This window comes from Octopus bimaculoides, chromosome 2, assembly GCF_001194135.2.
Source record: "Octopus bimaculoides isolate UCB-OBI-ISO-001 chromosome 2, ASM119413v2, whole genome shotgun sequence".
Taxonomy (NCBI): Eukaryota; Metazoa; Mollusca; class Cephalopoda; order Octopoda; family Octopodidae; genus Octopus; species Octopus bimaculoides.
In genome coordinates, this window is record NC_068982.1 from 144358899 (window position 1) to 144375507 (window position 16609).

General features: G+C 34.4%; 1 protein-coding gene across 10 annotated transcripts in view; it reads right to left on the reverse strand.

Annotated features, from left to right (window-relative positions):
- Positions 1-16609, reverse strand: part of LOC106875150 (FERM domain-containing protein 4A) — a 355036-nt gene that overhangs the window by 185415 nt on the left and 153012 nt on the right. For all 10 annotated transcript variants that reach the window (XM_052965645.1, XM_052965646.1, XM_014923164.2 and 7 more), the window contains one exon: positions 811-905. In XM_052965645.1, the coding sequence (XP_052821605.1) occupies positions 811-905 (95 nt within the window). The remainder of the gene's footprint in view (positions 1-810; positions 906-16609) is intronic.

Consider the following 16609-nt stretch of genomic DNA (forward strand, 5'->3'; position numbering starts at 1 on the left):
ATATATATATATATATACATACACACACAATGAGTGCCACTTGATGGTAGGCTCGAGTGTGTGGGGGGGTTACCTTGGAGTTTACAAATCATGAAATGAACTGCTATAGATTAGAAGGTAGTCACACTCAAGATTGAGTTGACAGCCATCAATAGAATTTGAACTCACAACATAGAATGGATAAGACTAAACACTGTAAGGCATTTAACCCATTAATGTATAATTTTATGCCAAATAGCATAAAATAATGATTTCTCATATTAGCACAAGGCCACACACATTAGAGGAGAGAGCCACAATCAAATGAATCAATCCAAATACCTAACTCAAGAATGATAAAAAGCAAAGTCAACCTCAGTAAAGTTTAACTCGGAACAAAGAGAGAAATAACTAAATACTACAAAAACATTCATTTATACCATACTACCAGTATGTTTATAGTAATTTTTTTTTACATAAATACACTACTGTATTGGTTATATCAACTCCCACTCCATTATTAACAATAACTATCAATAACAATAGTTCATATTCCCTACAGGCATAGTTGGGAAGGTTACAATATTGCATCTTCCAAACTTCTCCTCACATTAACAGTCTTCAAAACTATTTACTAACAGCAGTTAATATATACATGTAAGAAGTTGATCATTGAGATTTGAATATTTAAAAAGAGCCAAGTATTTTCAATAGTAGCTTTTAGTTGAAACAAAGGCAAACAAATACAAAGATTCAGTTGCAGCAGATTTTATCTTATGAATATAGAAACTATAAATAAAACAGTTGAAAATATTAAAAAATGTATCTTACTTTTCATCCAAGTAGTATAGACCAAAATATTCCTTTTCTTTTAAGTTTAGATGCGAGGCCACAAGATCAAGTAGATCTTTGGTGTAAAGTTTTGGCTGCAATAAACAAAAAAAGGATAATTTAATAGTAAATTTTAAATATTTCACTTTTTCTTCTGTTCTAGAAAATGTTTCAAGATATTTACAATGCAAATAAAATTTCTATTATGTTAAAAAAATATTTATCAAAAAGTTTTGAAACAATTTGGAATATTCGATGTGTTGACGTTACAGATATCAGAATTGTTCAATCAATCACTACCATCATCATTGTCATCCTTGCTAGCATGGTTTGGATGCCGTGCAGAATATTCTCAACTGTATCAGTCTTCTATCATCTGTTATGTAAGGTCCAACATCTTAAGTTCTAACTTCAGCATTTCTTCTTCGTCTTTGGTTTTCCTCTCTTTCCAGGACTCTCCACTAATAGGTCATCAGGATTTTGCCTAGTTCTTGGAGTCAAGTTTGATTTATATATGTCCATATCAATACAGCTGTTTCTCCTGTACACTTTGCCTAGTTCATTTGTGCTCTGCTCAATGCAGGTTAACATTATATAAGGAAAAGAGCAAAGTGATATAATTTTTCTCATTACCATGCAACCACAATTCTTATACATGTTTCACACAACCTGTCTTTTTGATGAGGAGAGAAATTCTTTGTCAACAGAAAAAATAACCATCATAAATTACTCCCAAGCTTTTGCTACTTCCAGTATTAATTAAAAGAATATCTACTATGTATAATGAATCATCTCAGCAGTTCTGATTTCATTCCATGAGCATTTCTATGGTTAACCACCATGTATCTGTTGTGTTTGAAGTCCTAGTGCAGTATTGGTTAGCCTGACTGCACTGTACCATTGTAAGAAGTTAACTCCCCACTGCACTGTTGTAGCCATTTAGCTTTAACAATTCCCAGATGTCTTCTATGTCATATTTATTTTCTCTTCCTTCTCGTAAGTGTCCCTCAGGTGCTTTTTGTTTTCTGAAGGATTCTTACAACAAGAATATAAATTTCTAACTTCCATACTGTTCTCCCCCAATTTGTCTTATTTCAATCTCTCTCATCATCAGGGAGGTATATAACTCATATCTGAAGTATTTAGAGTTTACAATCATCTACCCATGTCATTTTCTAGTGTGTATAAAATCAATTTGGCCCATGTTGGCTGGTTTTCTGAAATTTGTCCTGTGCAGAGTTTATTATATGTATCATAGGACACCAAGAGTCCTGATTCTTTTTCATATCAAGTACAAAGGCCATAATATCCAAACACACCAGTGTACTTAGCCTGCTTTTTCTGACATAACTATGAAATTGGTTACTAAAAGTACATTTTATGCAGTATACTAAATGCTCATAGAACTGGTGTTTTTTTTTTCTTTCTTTCTTTATCTTATTTGTCATTACTATTTGAAGGGCATAAAATGTGGAAACTATCACTGCCTATTACTAATCCGAGTTAATAACAAGATCTGCCATACATCATACCCTATCATCTTGAAAAAAGGCAGAACATGTTGGATATCTAGGTATCTAACCTAGATACACTTACAATGACAGAGTGTTTTTCATTGGAAAACCTTTGTTTATTGGCCTATTAGTTCAGAGCTAAACAACAATCTGAATTACTCCATCTATCCATTTCTCAGCTAAGCATATATTTAAATCACTTGTACCAGAGCTGTTACCCACCCAGTAGAATCTGAACTTGTGTTCCTTGCTTCAGAAGAATTTGAATGAAACTGCTTTAAATCACAACATAAATTTCACACATCTCCACTAAGATTTCAGTTATCTCAAAAGAACTTTTTTTCATTGTACCAATATTCATAGTGACAAGCATGAAATTGAGAGCCTGAAACTACAGAATTATCACTGCTTGTGAGGTTTTAAATAGAACAATTAACCTATTTGCTGTATGATTTTAAATGTGTTGAATAATGAAAAAAAAGCTATCATGTCATCGTCATCGTTTAGCATCTTTCTATGCTGGAATAGCTTGGACAGTTTGACATGGAGCTGGCTAACAGGGAGTTGTCCAGACTCCAACTGTCTGCTGTGGCATGGTCTCTATGGCTGGACACTCTTCCTAATGCCAACCACTTGATAGTGTGCTGGGTGATTTTTTTTATGCTACCAGTACAAATATGTTTACATAGCACTGGCATGGGTGCATTAATACAGCACTGTCACGGGTGCTTTTTAAGTGGTACCGGCACCTGAAAGACAAGCCTGTTTGTATGGAAGACAGTAATTTTACATAGCTTGATGCATCTTATCAAATACAGCAAATCGCCATATTTCCCAATCCCCTGTTATTTCCTCAGTGAGGCCCAGCTTCCAAAGATCCTTTCTAACCACTTCATCCCACATCTTTCTGGGTCTACTCATAACACAGGTACCCTCCACAATTAGAGCTTGACACTTCTTTATGCAGCTGTCCTTATCAATGTCAACAGAAAGTAGAAATTTTCTTTATATATTTCAGTTGTTGGGGGATACCTTCAAGGATATGGTTAGTTATATCAATCCCAGGGACTTATTCTTTCAACCTCAGAAGAATGATAGGCAGGATTTGAACTGAAAACTCTACCAAAGCTGCTATCCATTAAATTAAACATTTCTGAATACCGAATAGTATTGTTTGCTCTTGATGAAGGACAATGACTGTTTTTGAAAATAGAAGTATAAACAATATAAATAAAATAATACCAGTATGAAAGTGTTATTATTTTATGAGCTACAGAGCTAAGGCAACCTTAGTAGGATTTGAACTTAGGATGTAGAGGGGACAAAACAAAATACTATACTCAGATAAGTAATAGATCTTTGTTAGACTCATCTAATACTTATTTATATTAATGCATTAATATTCATATCTCATTTTATTTATTTATCACCACATTTTATTACATATTTCCAAAGGACCAGTCATTGGTTCTCAGCATTAACAAAGGTGAGACACACAAGTAGAACCATTCAGCACAAATGTTTACTAGTTTTCTCAGCAATTTGTTGTTGTTGGCACTCCGTCGCTTACGACGTTGAGGATTTTAGTTGATCCGATCAACAGAACAGCCTGCTCGTGAAATTAAAGTGCATGTGGCTGAGCACTCCACAGACACGTGTACCCTTAACGTAGTTCTTGGGGATATTCAGCATGACACAGTGTGACAAAGCTGACCCTTTGAATTACAGGCACAACAGAAACAGGAAGAAAGAGTGAGAGAAAGTTGTGGTGAAAGAGTACAGCAGGGTTCGCCACCATCCCCTGCCGGAGCCTTGTGGAGCTTTAGGTGTTTTCGCTCAATAAACACTCACAACGCCTGGTCTGGGAATCGAAACCGCGATCCTATGACCGCAAGTCCACTGCCCTAACCACTGGGCCATTGCGCCTCCACTTTCTCAGCAATATACAGAAAGAAACACACACACACACACAGAGTTATCAGAGAATATGAAGTCTATCTGACTTATGTGTTTATCTGATTGGTAGGTGATTGGGTGAATGATCAATTTACTGAAGTTAGTGTTACAAATGGCTAGGTAATTTGTTTCAGAGAACCCCAGGAGCCTATCTGCCAGGTGTGATAAGGAAGTCAATAACATTCGTTGTCAAGTTGGTCTCTGCAAGACAGCTTTGTAAAAATAGTCCATTTGTTCATCTATTAATCTTGATTGTTGTGCACATGCAAAGATAGCTGTTGCTGTTGTGTTTCCGATGACTACTCTAAATTTAATTCTTATCATGCACTGATTACCTTAGTTATTTTATGTGTTTCTCTGCAAGCAATTTGCTTACTCCATCTATCCTGATGTTGTAACCCACCTTGAAAAACTTGTACTTGCATTCCATGCCTCACCTCCATTTTACCTCTTGTACATAGCATACATCTACTCTAGCATATAAACAATTTCTACAAACCTACTTTTCATTGAAACTATATTGATGGTGGCAGCCCTGAAAGTTTGTACTTGACAAGAAGAGGAGAGTTTAAGATAGTTGTTGAGTACATTAGTATCTATTATCAGCATGTGAAAGTAAAATAATTTGTGCAGTCATTTGGCATCAGGCAGCAGGTTCTAACACATGGTCAGAGGTTCCTGATGTTTACAGCTGGGTGTTCTTCCAATTACATCTTCACCATGTATTTTTTTATTCTCAGTTATTGTTGTTCTATATGAGTTACGTTCCATACAGTTTGTGGAGGCCACAAATCCATGCTGACCACTTGGCATAGCCCATCACCTTGTGGATAAGGTCATCATCATCATCGTCGTTTAACGTCCGCTTTCCATGCTAGCATGGGTTGGACGATTTGACTGAGGACTGATGAAACCAGATGGCTACACCAGGCTCCAATCTGATTTGGCAGAGTTTCTACAGCTGGATGCCCTTCCTTACGCCAACCACTCCGAGAGTGTAGTGGGTGCTTTTTACTTGCCACCGGCATGAGGGCCAGTCAGGCGGTACTGGCAACGGCCACGCTCAAAATGGTGTATTTTATGTGGCACCCGCACAAGAGCCAGTCCAGGGGCACTGGCAATGATCTCCCTCGATAAATTGCAGCAGGTGGGGGGAAGACTCAATTAAATGGAGAGAGAGAGACAGACAGACAGACAGACAGACAGACAGAGAGAGAGAGTAATGATTTGAAGTCTCTTCAAACTATAAAATGTAGAAGGTGCTAGTTGTATGCAAGAGCTCTTGTGGGTGGAATGTACACATAACTTATAGGTTGGGTTGAAATGAAGTGTAAAATTTGTAAATGAAATAATTAGATAGGATGCATGTATGTGTGTGTGGGGAGTAATGTTAAGAAGGGTATAAGGAGAGGAAGAGGTAGAATTGACCAATAAACTTATATGTATGCGTGATTTTTCTTATAACAGAATTTATATAAATTTTGGCTGCATTGCAGTGGATTACATACGTATGCCTGGCTGGCTATCAGCTGGTCAGTTGTTTGATCAGTGTGTGGTGTTCTATATTGTAATGAATATGCCAGTGCAAATCATGACGAAGAGGAAATGTCTGTACAGAATGACAATGGTGAATTTGCCCTAACTGACACAGAAAAGAAGTATATTAATGTTACTATGAGATGTTACTGAATGATTAGAATGCATAGGAGAGAGAAGCTCTACCCAAAGTAGACCCAGTACAGGTATCAGCTTCGACGTTTATGGCAGTATGGCTGAAAGCAGGGCTGTGGAGTCAAAACAAAAAACTCCAACACCTCTATTATTGGCAACTCCAACTCCTCTTTTTGTAATTAAGTGATTGTAGTCTACATATCTCATAAAGCATATGCATACACTTGTACTTTGAGTAGGCCTATATGTCATAACTGATTTATATTAAAGAATAAAGATATTATGAGTCAGAGTCGGCAAAACTACACAGTATCCGATTCGAGCTACCCCTTAATTGTTTCCGACTCTGACTTCACAACTGACTCCACAGCCCTGGCTGAAAGCATAATTAAGGATATGAAGACAGGAAAGATAGCTGGTTTATAAGGGATAGTTGCTGGGACATTTAAAATACCTGCCAAAAAGAAGCATCCGCTATTAACTTGAATAGGATTCAAGCAGTAGAGAAAGGAAAAGGAGATACTCTAGAAAGAGGAGGCAACTGAGTCATCAAATTGATGGACAAGGTTATGATTCTCATAACCTGGAAAGTTACAGCACAGCTAATTAGCAAGGAAATTAGTTCAGATGAGAATCAATTTCAGTTTGTGCCAGGACAAGGTCCCATTAATGCCCTCTCCCTAGAGAGTTACTAATTGAGAGTAAGCCACTGTATCTAGCATTCACTAACCTGGAGAAAGCTCTTGAAAAGTTATTATGTTCTATAGTCTGACAGTCATTAAGAAAACTGGGGATAGAATAACAGCTTGAGAGAGTCATGCAAGCTGTGTACAGAGATGTTGTTGGCAACTTAGAAACAAGGTGAGTGAACGAGTCAGCATGCAAGTAGGAGTCCAACAAGGCTTGGTTCTCAGCCCCCTCCTGATTATTTATTAAAGTTCTCCAGGACATAAAGAAGTTTAAGACTAGTTGTTGTGGGGAACTCCTGTATGCCAGTGACTGAGTTCATATAAGTGAATCTGCCAAAGATTCAAAGAAGAAACTCTGTATGTGGAAGTAAAAGTTAAGAATTAAGAGGCCTCAAAGTGAACCTAACACAAACAATGTTATCTTGAAGGGGGGGGACTTGAGCACTATGTGAGAAATGGCCAACAGAAGTAGCTAGCAATGAGAATTCCAATGTAATAAATTCGTTCAAATTGACAGCAGGGGGTTATAATTAGTTGAAAATCTTTTCTACTTGTGCAACCAACTTAGCAGTAGAAGAGGTTGCACTGCGAAATGAAAAAATGAATAAATGTGTGTGTACATGCATGCATATACATGCACAGATGTATATATGTATCTAAGGCAAAGATGATGACAATAAAGGTGGTGGTAATGGGCTTCCATACTTTCTGTGTGCCCTGTTCCACTCCAATGCATTGGTTAATGGAAGGCTATGATAAAAGATACTTCCCCAAGATACTGTGGAGTAGAACTGAACCTATGATCATGTGGATGCAAAGCAAACATCTTAACACGGAGCCACACTTAACCTTTACACAGAGATTTAAAATAATTTGATCATTTTCTGTTATATCAAGAAATATACGACATGTTTTTAGCTGTTGTTAGCCAAGAAATGAAAGATTGATCAACTTTTTTTTATCTCAGTATAAACTCTTAACAGAGCTGAGTTCCAGTAATCATAAAAGCAGTCTGTTACAGATGATGGATTTGCAAGGAAAAGGAGAGGGTATGGATTCTTAACACATCAAATTAGTTCAGGAGGCAATTATATTCTATGTGATTTACACACGAACACTGTAGCAAAAGGAAGAGTTTCTGATAGTACTGGCACAACTTACAGATTAATTTTTAGTTTGTTTTTTTCTTTTAATATAAAAAAGGGTGATATCTAAGGTTAAATAAAAACATGTGAAATCCATAGAAGAATTTATCTAAAACAGGTGGAGAAAAGGAATTATAATTTTACACATACATTTACATACACACACACATACATATCTCTCTCTCTCTCTCTCTCTCTATATATATATATATATATATATATAAATGGATGTAAAATGTTAATGTTGATAAAGATAAACTTTTGGGTCAAAATCATCACAATAATCTAAGTGTTGGCAGACTCATGCAAAGATTCTATACAATAAATACAAATAATAAAACATTTTAAAATAAAGTAAACATAAACAAAAGTTTACATCCTTTTATTCCTATTTTTATTTGATTTCTATTTTGGCTTGCTTATTGATGAATACTTAATTTTGTAACCCCTTTAGATAAAGTGCAAATCACAAATATCTTAGAAGGAAAACATAAGACAAAATGAATTAATCTAAATTTGACTTTACGTTAAGGTGTTAAAAATTAATCACTGATAAGGGATGATCAAATTATTTCAATGAGCTCTATCATAAATGTTACAATTAGTTTATGTTGGATTGAGCTTTGAAAGAGAAAAATTCAGATACACTAGGACAGTAGTTTAAACTAATAATAATCATCAAATTTAATTAAATCATCATGTGCATGGATAACAGCGGAATGAAAACAATGACATACAGAATTCTTCTTAATACATTCCAGCAAATTTGAAACTGCATATGCTAATTGCTATTGCATTTTTGCCTTTAGAACTTCTGATGTGTGTTTATAACCCATTGGTTCAAAGAGGTAAGGGGTCTTTGAGATTTCAAAGTGCTTCAACCTGGTTGTGTTTACTCAGTCCATCCTGGTTGTGAATCTAAAGAATTGTGGTTCTTGTTTATAAATAAGTAAGTAAAATCCCTAGCTGGCATCTGAAGGGGGAGGCTGTCCTCTCAACCAATATGCTGCAGTGGGTACCACTGGATGATGGACTCTGGTGATGATGTTATTCCATGCTTCCTGATCCATGGTACTGGCCCTTAGCATGCTTGAGGTTGAGGCACTGCAAATTCAGGCCTTACTCAATTTGTTTTTGCCCAGGTCTTCTGTAGTGCACTACACTGGATTCTCCAGTGCATGGGTTGCTGCTACTACAAAAGTTGTGTTTACAGAGTTCAGTAAGCAAAATATTTGCTGCTGCATTCTGGTGTCTGCCAATTTGATAATAAATCATCATGTGCACGGAGAACAGTAAAAACCAAAACAACTATGTACAGATTCATTAATATACTCTAGAAGATTCAAACCTGAACATACTAATCAATGTTGTATGTCACTTTCACAGAACAACTCCTCATTTCAGACATGTGTGCTCATAGCACACTTGATTCATGGAGGTAAGGGGAGTTTGAGATGATGGTATGAAACTTTATAGAAGTTAGAATTTAGCAGTTTTCCTCCCTTTCTTTAATTAATTCAACATTTACATATTTTCTATAGATTGCCTTCAATAACAATGAACACATCATTTTTATCCTCAGTTATTAATCAGCCCACCCACTTTATCAAACTATTTCAACTATTACGGTAGGGGTCTGTAGAAAGAGTATGACGATTACAATAAACAGTAGATAAGGGCTTATTGATGTTCCCCTACAACACAACTGGGACTCACTAACTTGAGAGAGAGAGAGAGAGAGACAGAGACAGAGACAGACAGAGAGAGAGAGAGACAGAGAGAGAGAGACAGAGAGAGAGAGAGAGAGAGTCATCACCACCATCATCTTAACATTCTCACTTTTGAGATGGCAAAAGTTGTACAGATCTGCCATAGAGAATATTGCCAATTATCTCAGTCTTTCATCATCTATTCTGTAAAGCTCATCATTCTAAGGTTTGAGTACATCTTTCTCAATATCTTTTTTTTTCCCACAAATATCCTTCACTTGAGATACATATCACATTTTCCTCCAGCAGAAATACTCTGCCCCATACCAACACAGTTGTCTCCCCTGTACATTCTGGTTGATGCCTTCAATGACTCGTCACATTCTTAACTTTATGTTCTATCCTCATGAGGGTCTGGCATTACACATTCAAGGAATCAAGCATACCTAATTTCTTTCTAACTCTCAAAGATTTCTCCTACATTTAGATCCTTAGTCTCATACTTAGTTGAGCATGTGATAATAAAGATGCATTTGTTACATAACAAGATTTCCACATGATCCCAGTGCAGCACTTTAATAACTCTTCAAATGGGGTTCAAGTTTTTAAGTTTTCGTGCACTTCCAAGACTGGACCACTCCTTTTCGTAGTACCTATACATTAATCTGTACACAAAAGATGATGTTAATGATAAATGATCAAATAGGATTAATGGCTTTCTGAAGTTAACAAATAACTCCGAACCAAGTAACCCAAACTAACGACTATAAACATTTGAAGATGAGGGAAATTATTACACAAGAGATGGATGTAAGGGTGAGATATTGAACAATAGTCATGAGACCGAATCAGTAACTATGCTGTGCTTCTGAATGAAGTACATAACTCTCCTTGTTCTAGTTTGCCTGAGTGAACATCAAACAGACTATTTCGTAATGTTATTGCCGAGTGATTAGCAGAAGGGAGGGTATCTAGGTATAAAAATACACACTGACTCTGACAAAAGAGCCATACTACCTATGCAAGCATAGATGTAAAACAGGAAAAATATGGGCAAAATGTTATTATCTTAACCTTTGTTAATTATTTGTAAATTCTATTGTGTTGATTTTATTCTTCTGTTTTCTCTCTCCAACTTGGATAATATTTAGTCAAGATTTGTAAAAAAAAATTTTTTATCCAGATGTACTGGCAAAATATTTATCCCCATTTGTTTAAATATACAAAAACACCCACCTGTGTCCATGTACATTAGACCTTTAGAGCCCCAAGTAAATGTTTCTGCTTTTCATAGCCAAGTAAGTTTGCATTTTCATTTTTTATCACCTGCAACTGAAGACTCGCCGTCCTCTTTCAAGCTTGATATCTACTTCAGTTATTCAATCAAGCTTTATCTAAATGCAAATATATAGTTTAACATTCTTGTGGTTGCAATTTGAATATTTTAAGGTAAAGTGTCACCAGTCTCAACAACTACAAAACACAATACAACACAACAGTTTGATGTGCAACACATTCTACTCAACTAACACCATGTAGAGGACACAGTACTCAGGTAGACCCACCTTCAATAATTATTACTTTGTAGTTATAAGTCAAAATTGAGTGATGAGTCCCTCTCAGCCTTAACTAAAATATAACTTAGCTAATTCTTTAATAGTCTAGAACAAATGCTAAATTGTGAGTCTCTCAATTCTTAAGTGCGATCAATTGAATATGTGCTTTGTTTATTGATTCTAATTTTCATGATTTAATGCAGATTCCTTAACATTATGCCCTATTATCTAAGGAATCCTACTTTGTGTTATCTACCCAATAATTCCTCTTTGTTAATTGCTTAACAAGAATCATTTTAATCTTGAAAACTTAGCTGTGACCAGCCTTTCTTTCATCTGCTTATTTAATCAATGACTACAATTTAATCCTAACAGGCAATCAGCTGGAAAATTCGTAACATGTAAATAAATACAGTGCATTAGCATGACATCAGTAACTAATTCATCAAGTTTTTAAAAGTACATCAAATAACTATGGCTATCTTTTCCAGAAATTATTTATTCATAACATAGACTTCTTGGAAAGGATTTTTAAGGGATGAGAGATTAAATTCCCTGTAGTTATTTTATAAACCTCTACAGAGAGATGAACCATAATAATTTGAACTCAGAACTGTGAGATATAAAACTAAATTCTATACAGCATCAAATATGGAGCCTTCAATATCTATAATATAATCTCAAAATGATTTCAAAGAGAAAAGGCTTTTCATAGAATAAAAGTCAATTTAGCACTGAGCAATTCAGATCAAATCTGCCATTAACACACACGTGTGGGTGTGTATGTTAACACTATAAGAATTATATAACCGTTTTTTGAGAGAATGTGAACTAATTTGTTTTTGGAATATATAGTATATAGTAACTCCTTCATGAGACTACTGGGTGAAAGTTTTGAAAAATTATTAGCTGAATTAGTAAAAAATTTTCATGGACCTTTTTTTTTTTCTGGAGACTTCTATTTTACAATTCATAATTGCACAACTAACTTCACCTGAAGTAACACACCTAACTCCAATATCTTTCTAACCACATGTACAAACTGTTTCAGCAATATGTTCAGTCTTTCATTAGTAATGCTGCTCCATTCCTGGAAAATACCACCTGGCTGTTAATAATCTCACTGTTAATATTTTTCTCCGCTTCCTGACCAAGACAACCTTTCCAACTTTTGAGTCCAATCCTTAATATCTAGCCAACTATCAACTATCAAATGGTAGAAATAATCAGTGCCTGGTCTAAACAACAAAATGAAGACATTATGGTGCTTGTCAATATTAAACTACTTTGATTTCAAGTGTAAAGCCAAACCATTACACTTCCAACAACAGTCAGTGGAACCATACATAAACTTCAACTAACAAGTGAGACAGGTGCTCATCTACAACTAGTATAGTGATTAGTCAGTTAATAACCTACCTTAGTAAATGGAATAAATTCGCTCAAAGACACTCTCCTGTCTGATAATACATTTAAAAGGAAAATAAAGAAATAACATAAAAAAAGAAAGCAAAGAAAAGAAAAAATATCTTCTTTGTAGAACACATCTGAAATAAAACAAGCTGGTATTTCAATACATTGGTAGTTGAGTTTCTTTTTTTTATGATATCCAATCTGTTTACATTTCCTTGTATGTGTGTGTGTACTTTCTACAATACAGTACAAGTATACTTAAAATTTATAAGATCTGAAAGCAAGCTTGAGATAGTTACAAGTAAACAACAATATGTAGAATTAGACTTAGTTTATTGATAAAATTAACATGCATTCTTTTGTATGTATATATTTAAATAGGCAAAGCAGGAGAATGTAAAAAATTTATGGAAGACACATCTGTGAAGCAGAGACTGGAGTGTATTGGTGAGTGACTCAAAATAAACTAGTGTTACATGAAATTTATTCTTCATTTTCTTTTATTATGATTCTATCCATATCTAGGACGATTCATAGGAACAGAAAACTAACTCTGGTACTTAAATGCTATACTAGCTCCAAAAGGGTTGAAAACAGGGCCATATTAAGACCCATAGATGCCCCTAAGTACTTAAAAAATTTTGGTGTCCCCATATATATATGTAATTCACAATAGAAACAATTATAAACCATAAAATAAATTTTCATTTTTCAAAATGAAACAAAACAAACAGCAAGATGGAAAATAATGTTGATTTTTGTATATTCCCACTTTATTTATATTTGAGAATTTTTCTATTTTTTTTAATTGCAAAGATTTTTTTGATTTTTTAATTTTTTTTTTAGATCCTCCCTATGACACCATGAACACATGGAAATTATATTTCTGAGTATATAAACCACTTTGAATACTATTTTAGCAAGTTGAAAGTGATTTCTTTTGTGCCGTAAACCATTTACCATTTCTGTGGTGCCCTCTCCTTCCCTTGATGCCCTAAGTACATGCTTACTTTGCTTAATGGTTAATCCAACACTGGTTGAAAGGCAAACTCAAAATGTAAAATGCCTTATCTAAATTCTGCAGGCATTTTATTTGATGCTCAAATAATTCTCCCAATTCACCACCTAAATTGCATGATATATATATATATATATATGTGAGAAGTCTGATGTTATATAGTAATGTGATCTACCAGGGGAATATTCCCAACAGCTGAAGATCAAGGAGTTTAAAATGAAAAGATGAATGTGTTGAATACAATTAAAACTTAAATGGAGTGTGAATGAATTGAATAAGAAGCTACAGTCACTGTTTGGAACCAAGTAAAAACAACTGATTATGTAATAATCATGACCATCATCGTTTAACGTCCACCTTCCATGCTAGCATGGGTGAGAAATGAATAATATATACTATGCTACAATATGGTGTAAAGTGGTTATTCAGGGTTGCTGTGACCATAAAAGATGAATTGACAAAAAAGCCATTAATCTAAGTTGGCATGGCAAAGGCAGATAATTAATTATATAGTTTGTATGCAATATAACAATCTTAGACAAAAGACATATGAACAAGGTTGTAAAACATTGTACGTCATACTAATAACATGGGACAACAGATTATAGCATAAATTCCAGAAACAAATTAAACTTTCCATTTCAGTTCCTTTGGTAAATATGCTGTAGACATTGTATATTACATGATACCAGTATTTAATATTTGATTCAATGATTGCTCAATATTAAGCTGATGTGTTTGAATTCTGAGTCAACATAAAAAATTTTGTCGATCCAAATTTTAATAAAACCTACAATAATTATCCTAGAATACGAAGAAAGGAAATAATGTTCTATTTCTATACCTGGTTAAAAGCCAGAATGAAAACTGTGAATCATCTAGTTGCAAAATATTTTTTTTGCTAGTCATTTTATTCATATATTTATTTTGTATTTGGTAATGTGACTGAAGTTCTTCTCCTTTAAATCGTTTTAAACAACTCCACCCTTTCAATAATACCAAAAAATAAAACCAAACTATTTGCTGCTAAATTGCTATTGTTATTAATTCTTTGTGGTTTTATATGAGTTTAGCAAAACATTTTACAATTGGTTTTATTGTAATTATAAAAATACTGCGATGTGATAGAAGACCAGTGTGTTTACTGTCACAAACTGAAGAGTCCTCTGGTCTATATTTATTTAATTTTGGAATGTCTGATCACATGTGTTATGTGAGCCAAAATGAAGATATATGCAAATGTGCAGTATCACAAAAGTTTTAATTTATATCAGCATAAAAAAATTAAAAAAATGTTAAACTGATAGTCAGAATAATAGTAATGGTGGTGATGGGCCACTAATTGGTTTTATAAACAAAATACAATTCTGGCTAAATAATTCCAGTCAAAACAGGAGTCAGTGGTGGAGAAACATTTCAAGAAATCATTTAACCCTTTAGCATTTAAAGCATCCATACTCAGTCCAAATATTCTACCTGTTTTGACATTCAAACTGGCCATGAGTAGCCTGTCACACCAACCCTGCAGTGTCATTCTACAAGTAAACAATCACATCACTGAAACGTCATAACTGTGAGATAGTGCATAATTAATACAAAACAATACGAGTAAGTAAGCATTACATTTAATAGAGTAAACTGAACTGAGTAAGTGCTCAAAAATAATTGTTTCTCATTTAGGTCCAAGGCCAACAATTTTGGTGGGAGGGGTTAGTTGATATCATCAATCCTTGTACTAGACTTTATTTTTGTGACTCTGAGAGAATGAAAGACAATATTGACCTCAGGAGGAACTGAACCTAGAGCATAAAGAGCCAGAAGACATACCACAAATTACATTTTCTACACAGCGAGACAAGTTAATATGTATAAATTTGTATGGTACAACAGCAAATATGTTGTGTTTGGGTGATTGTAGCACTTATAATAAATAAACGTAGGAGTTGTTTTTCCTTATACGGAAGTAGGCGAAGTTTTTGATTCCAACACAAAATTGTTGATCATCAGATTAAATTGACAACTGACAGCCAAGAAGAACCAATTTGAAGTTATACGTTTTAACTCAAAGTGATATAACAGGATACAAACATGCTGCCAATTTGGCAAATGCAACTTTTTTTTAAAAAAACATGTTTAAATTGCTGGGTTTTTTTTTTGGTTTTTTTCCCCCCACAAAATCAAAGCAGCAACAAAAACAAAGCAAAAGGATGTCATTACTTTGGTTAGTCAATTCGAATAAACAAAAGGATTAGTGATTAAGTAGAGTTCTTTCATAAATGTTTGTTTTACATCATCAATCAATGCTGAGATGATGTATAAAGTAATATTATTATTATCATTGGAAGGTGGAGAGCTGGCAGAATCATTACTACACTGGGCAGAATGCTTAGTGGTATTTTGTCTGTCCTTATGTTCTGAGTTCAAATTCTGCCAAGGTCGACTTTACCTTTCATCCTTTTGAGGTTGATAAAATAAGTACCAGTTGAACACTGAGGTTGATATAATTGACTTACTCCTCCCCCAAGATTACTGGCCTTGTGCCAAAATGTGAAACCAATATTATTATTATTATTATCATTAAGGTGGCAAGCTGGCAGAACTGTTAGCATGCTGGACAAAACACTAAGCAACATCTTGTCCGTCTTTATGTCTCAGTTCAAATGTTGCCTAGGTTGACTACATCTTTCATCCTTTCGGGGTTAATGAAATAAGTACCTGTTGAGTACTGGGGTCAATGTAATTAACTAGCCCTCCCAGAGAATTTCAGGCCTTGTACCTATAGTAGAAAGGATTATTATCACCATTATTATTGTTATTATTATTAAAGCAGTTAAATCCACAGAGTCGTCAATGTGTCATACAAAATAAGTAGAATTTTTTATGGCTTTTTATGTTCAAAGAGTACCAGGATTAACTTGTCTTTCATCTTTTCAGGATTGATAAAATAAGTATCAATTGAACACTTGAGACAATATAATTAACTAATCCTCTCTCCCTAAAATTGTGGACTTTGTACAAAAATTACAAAGAATTATTATTACAATTAATATTATTATTACAATTAATATTATTATTACTTTGTGGGTTGATATAATTAACAACCGGTCAAGTACAGAGGTCAATGTAAT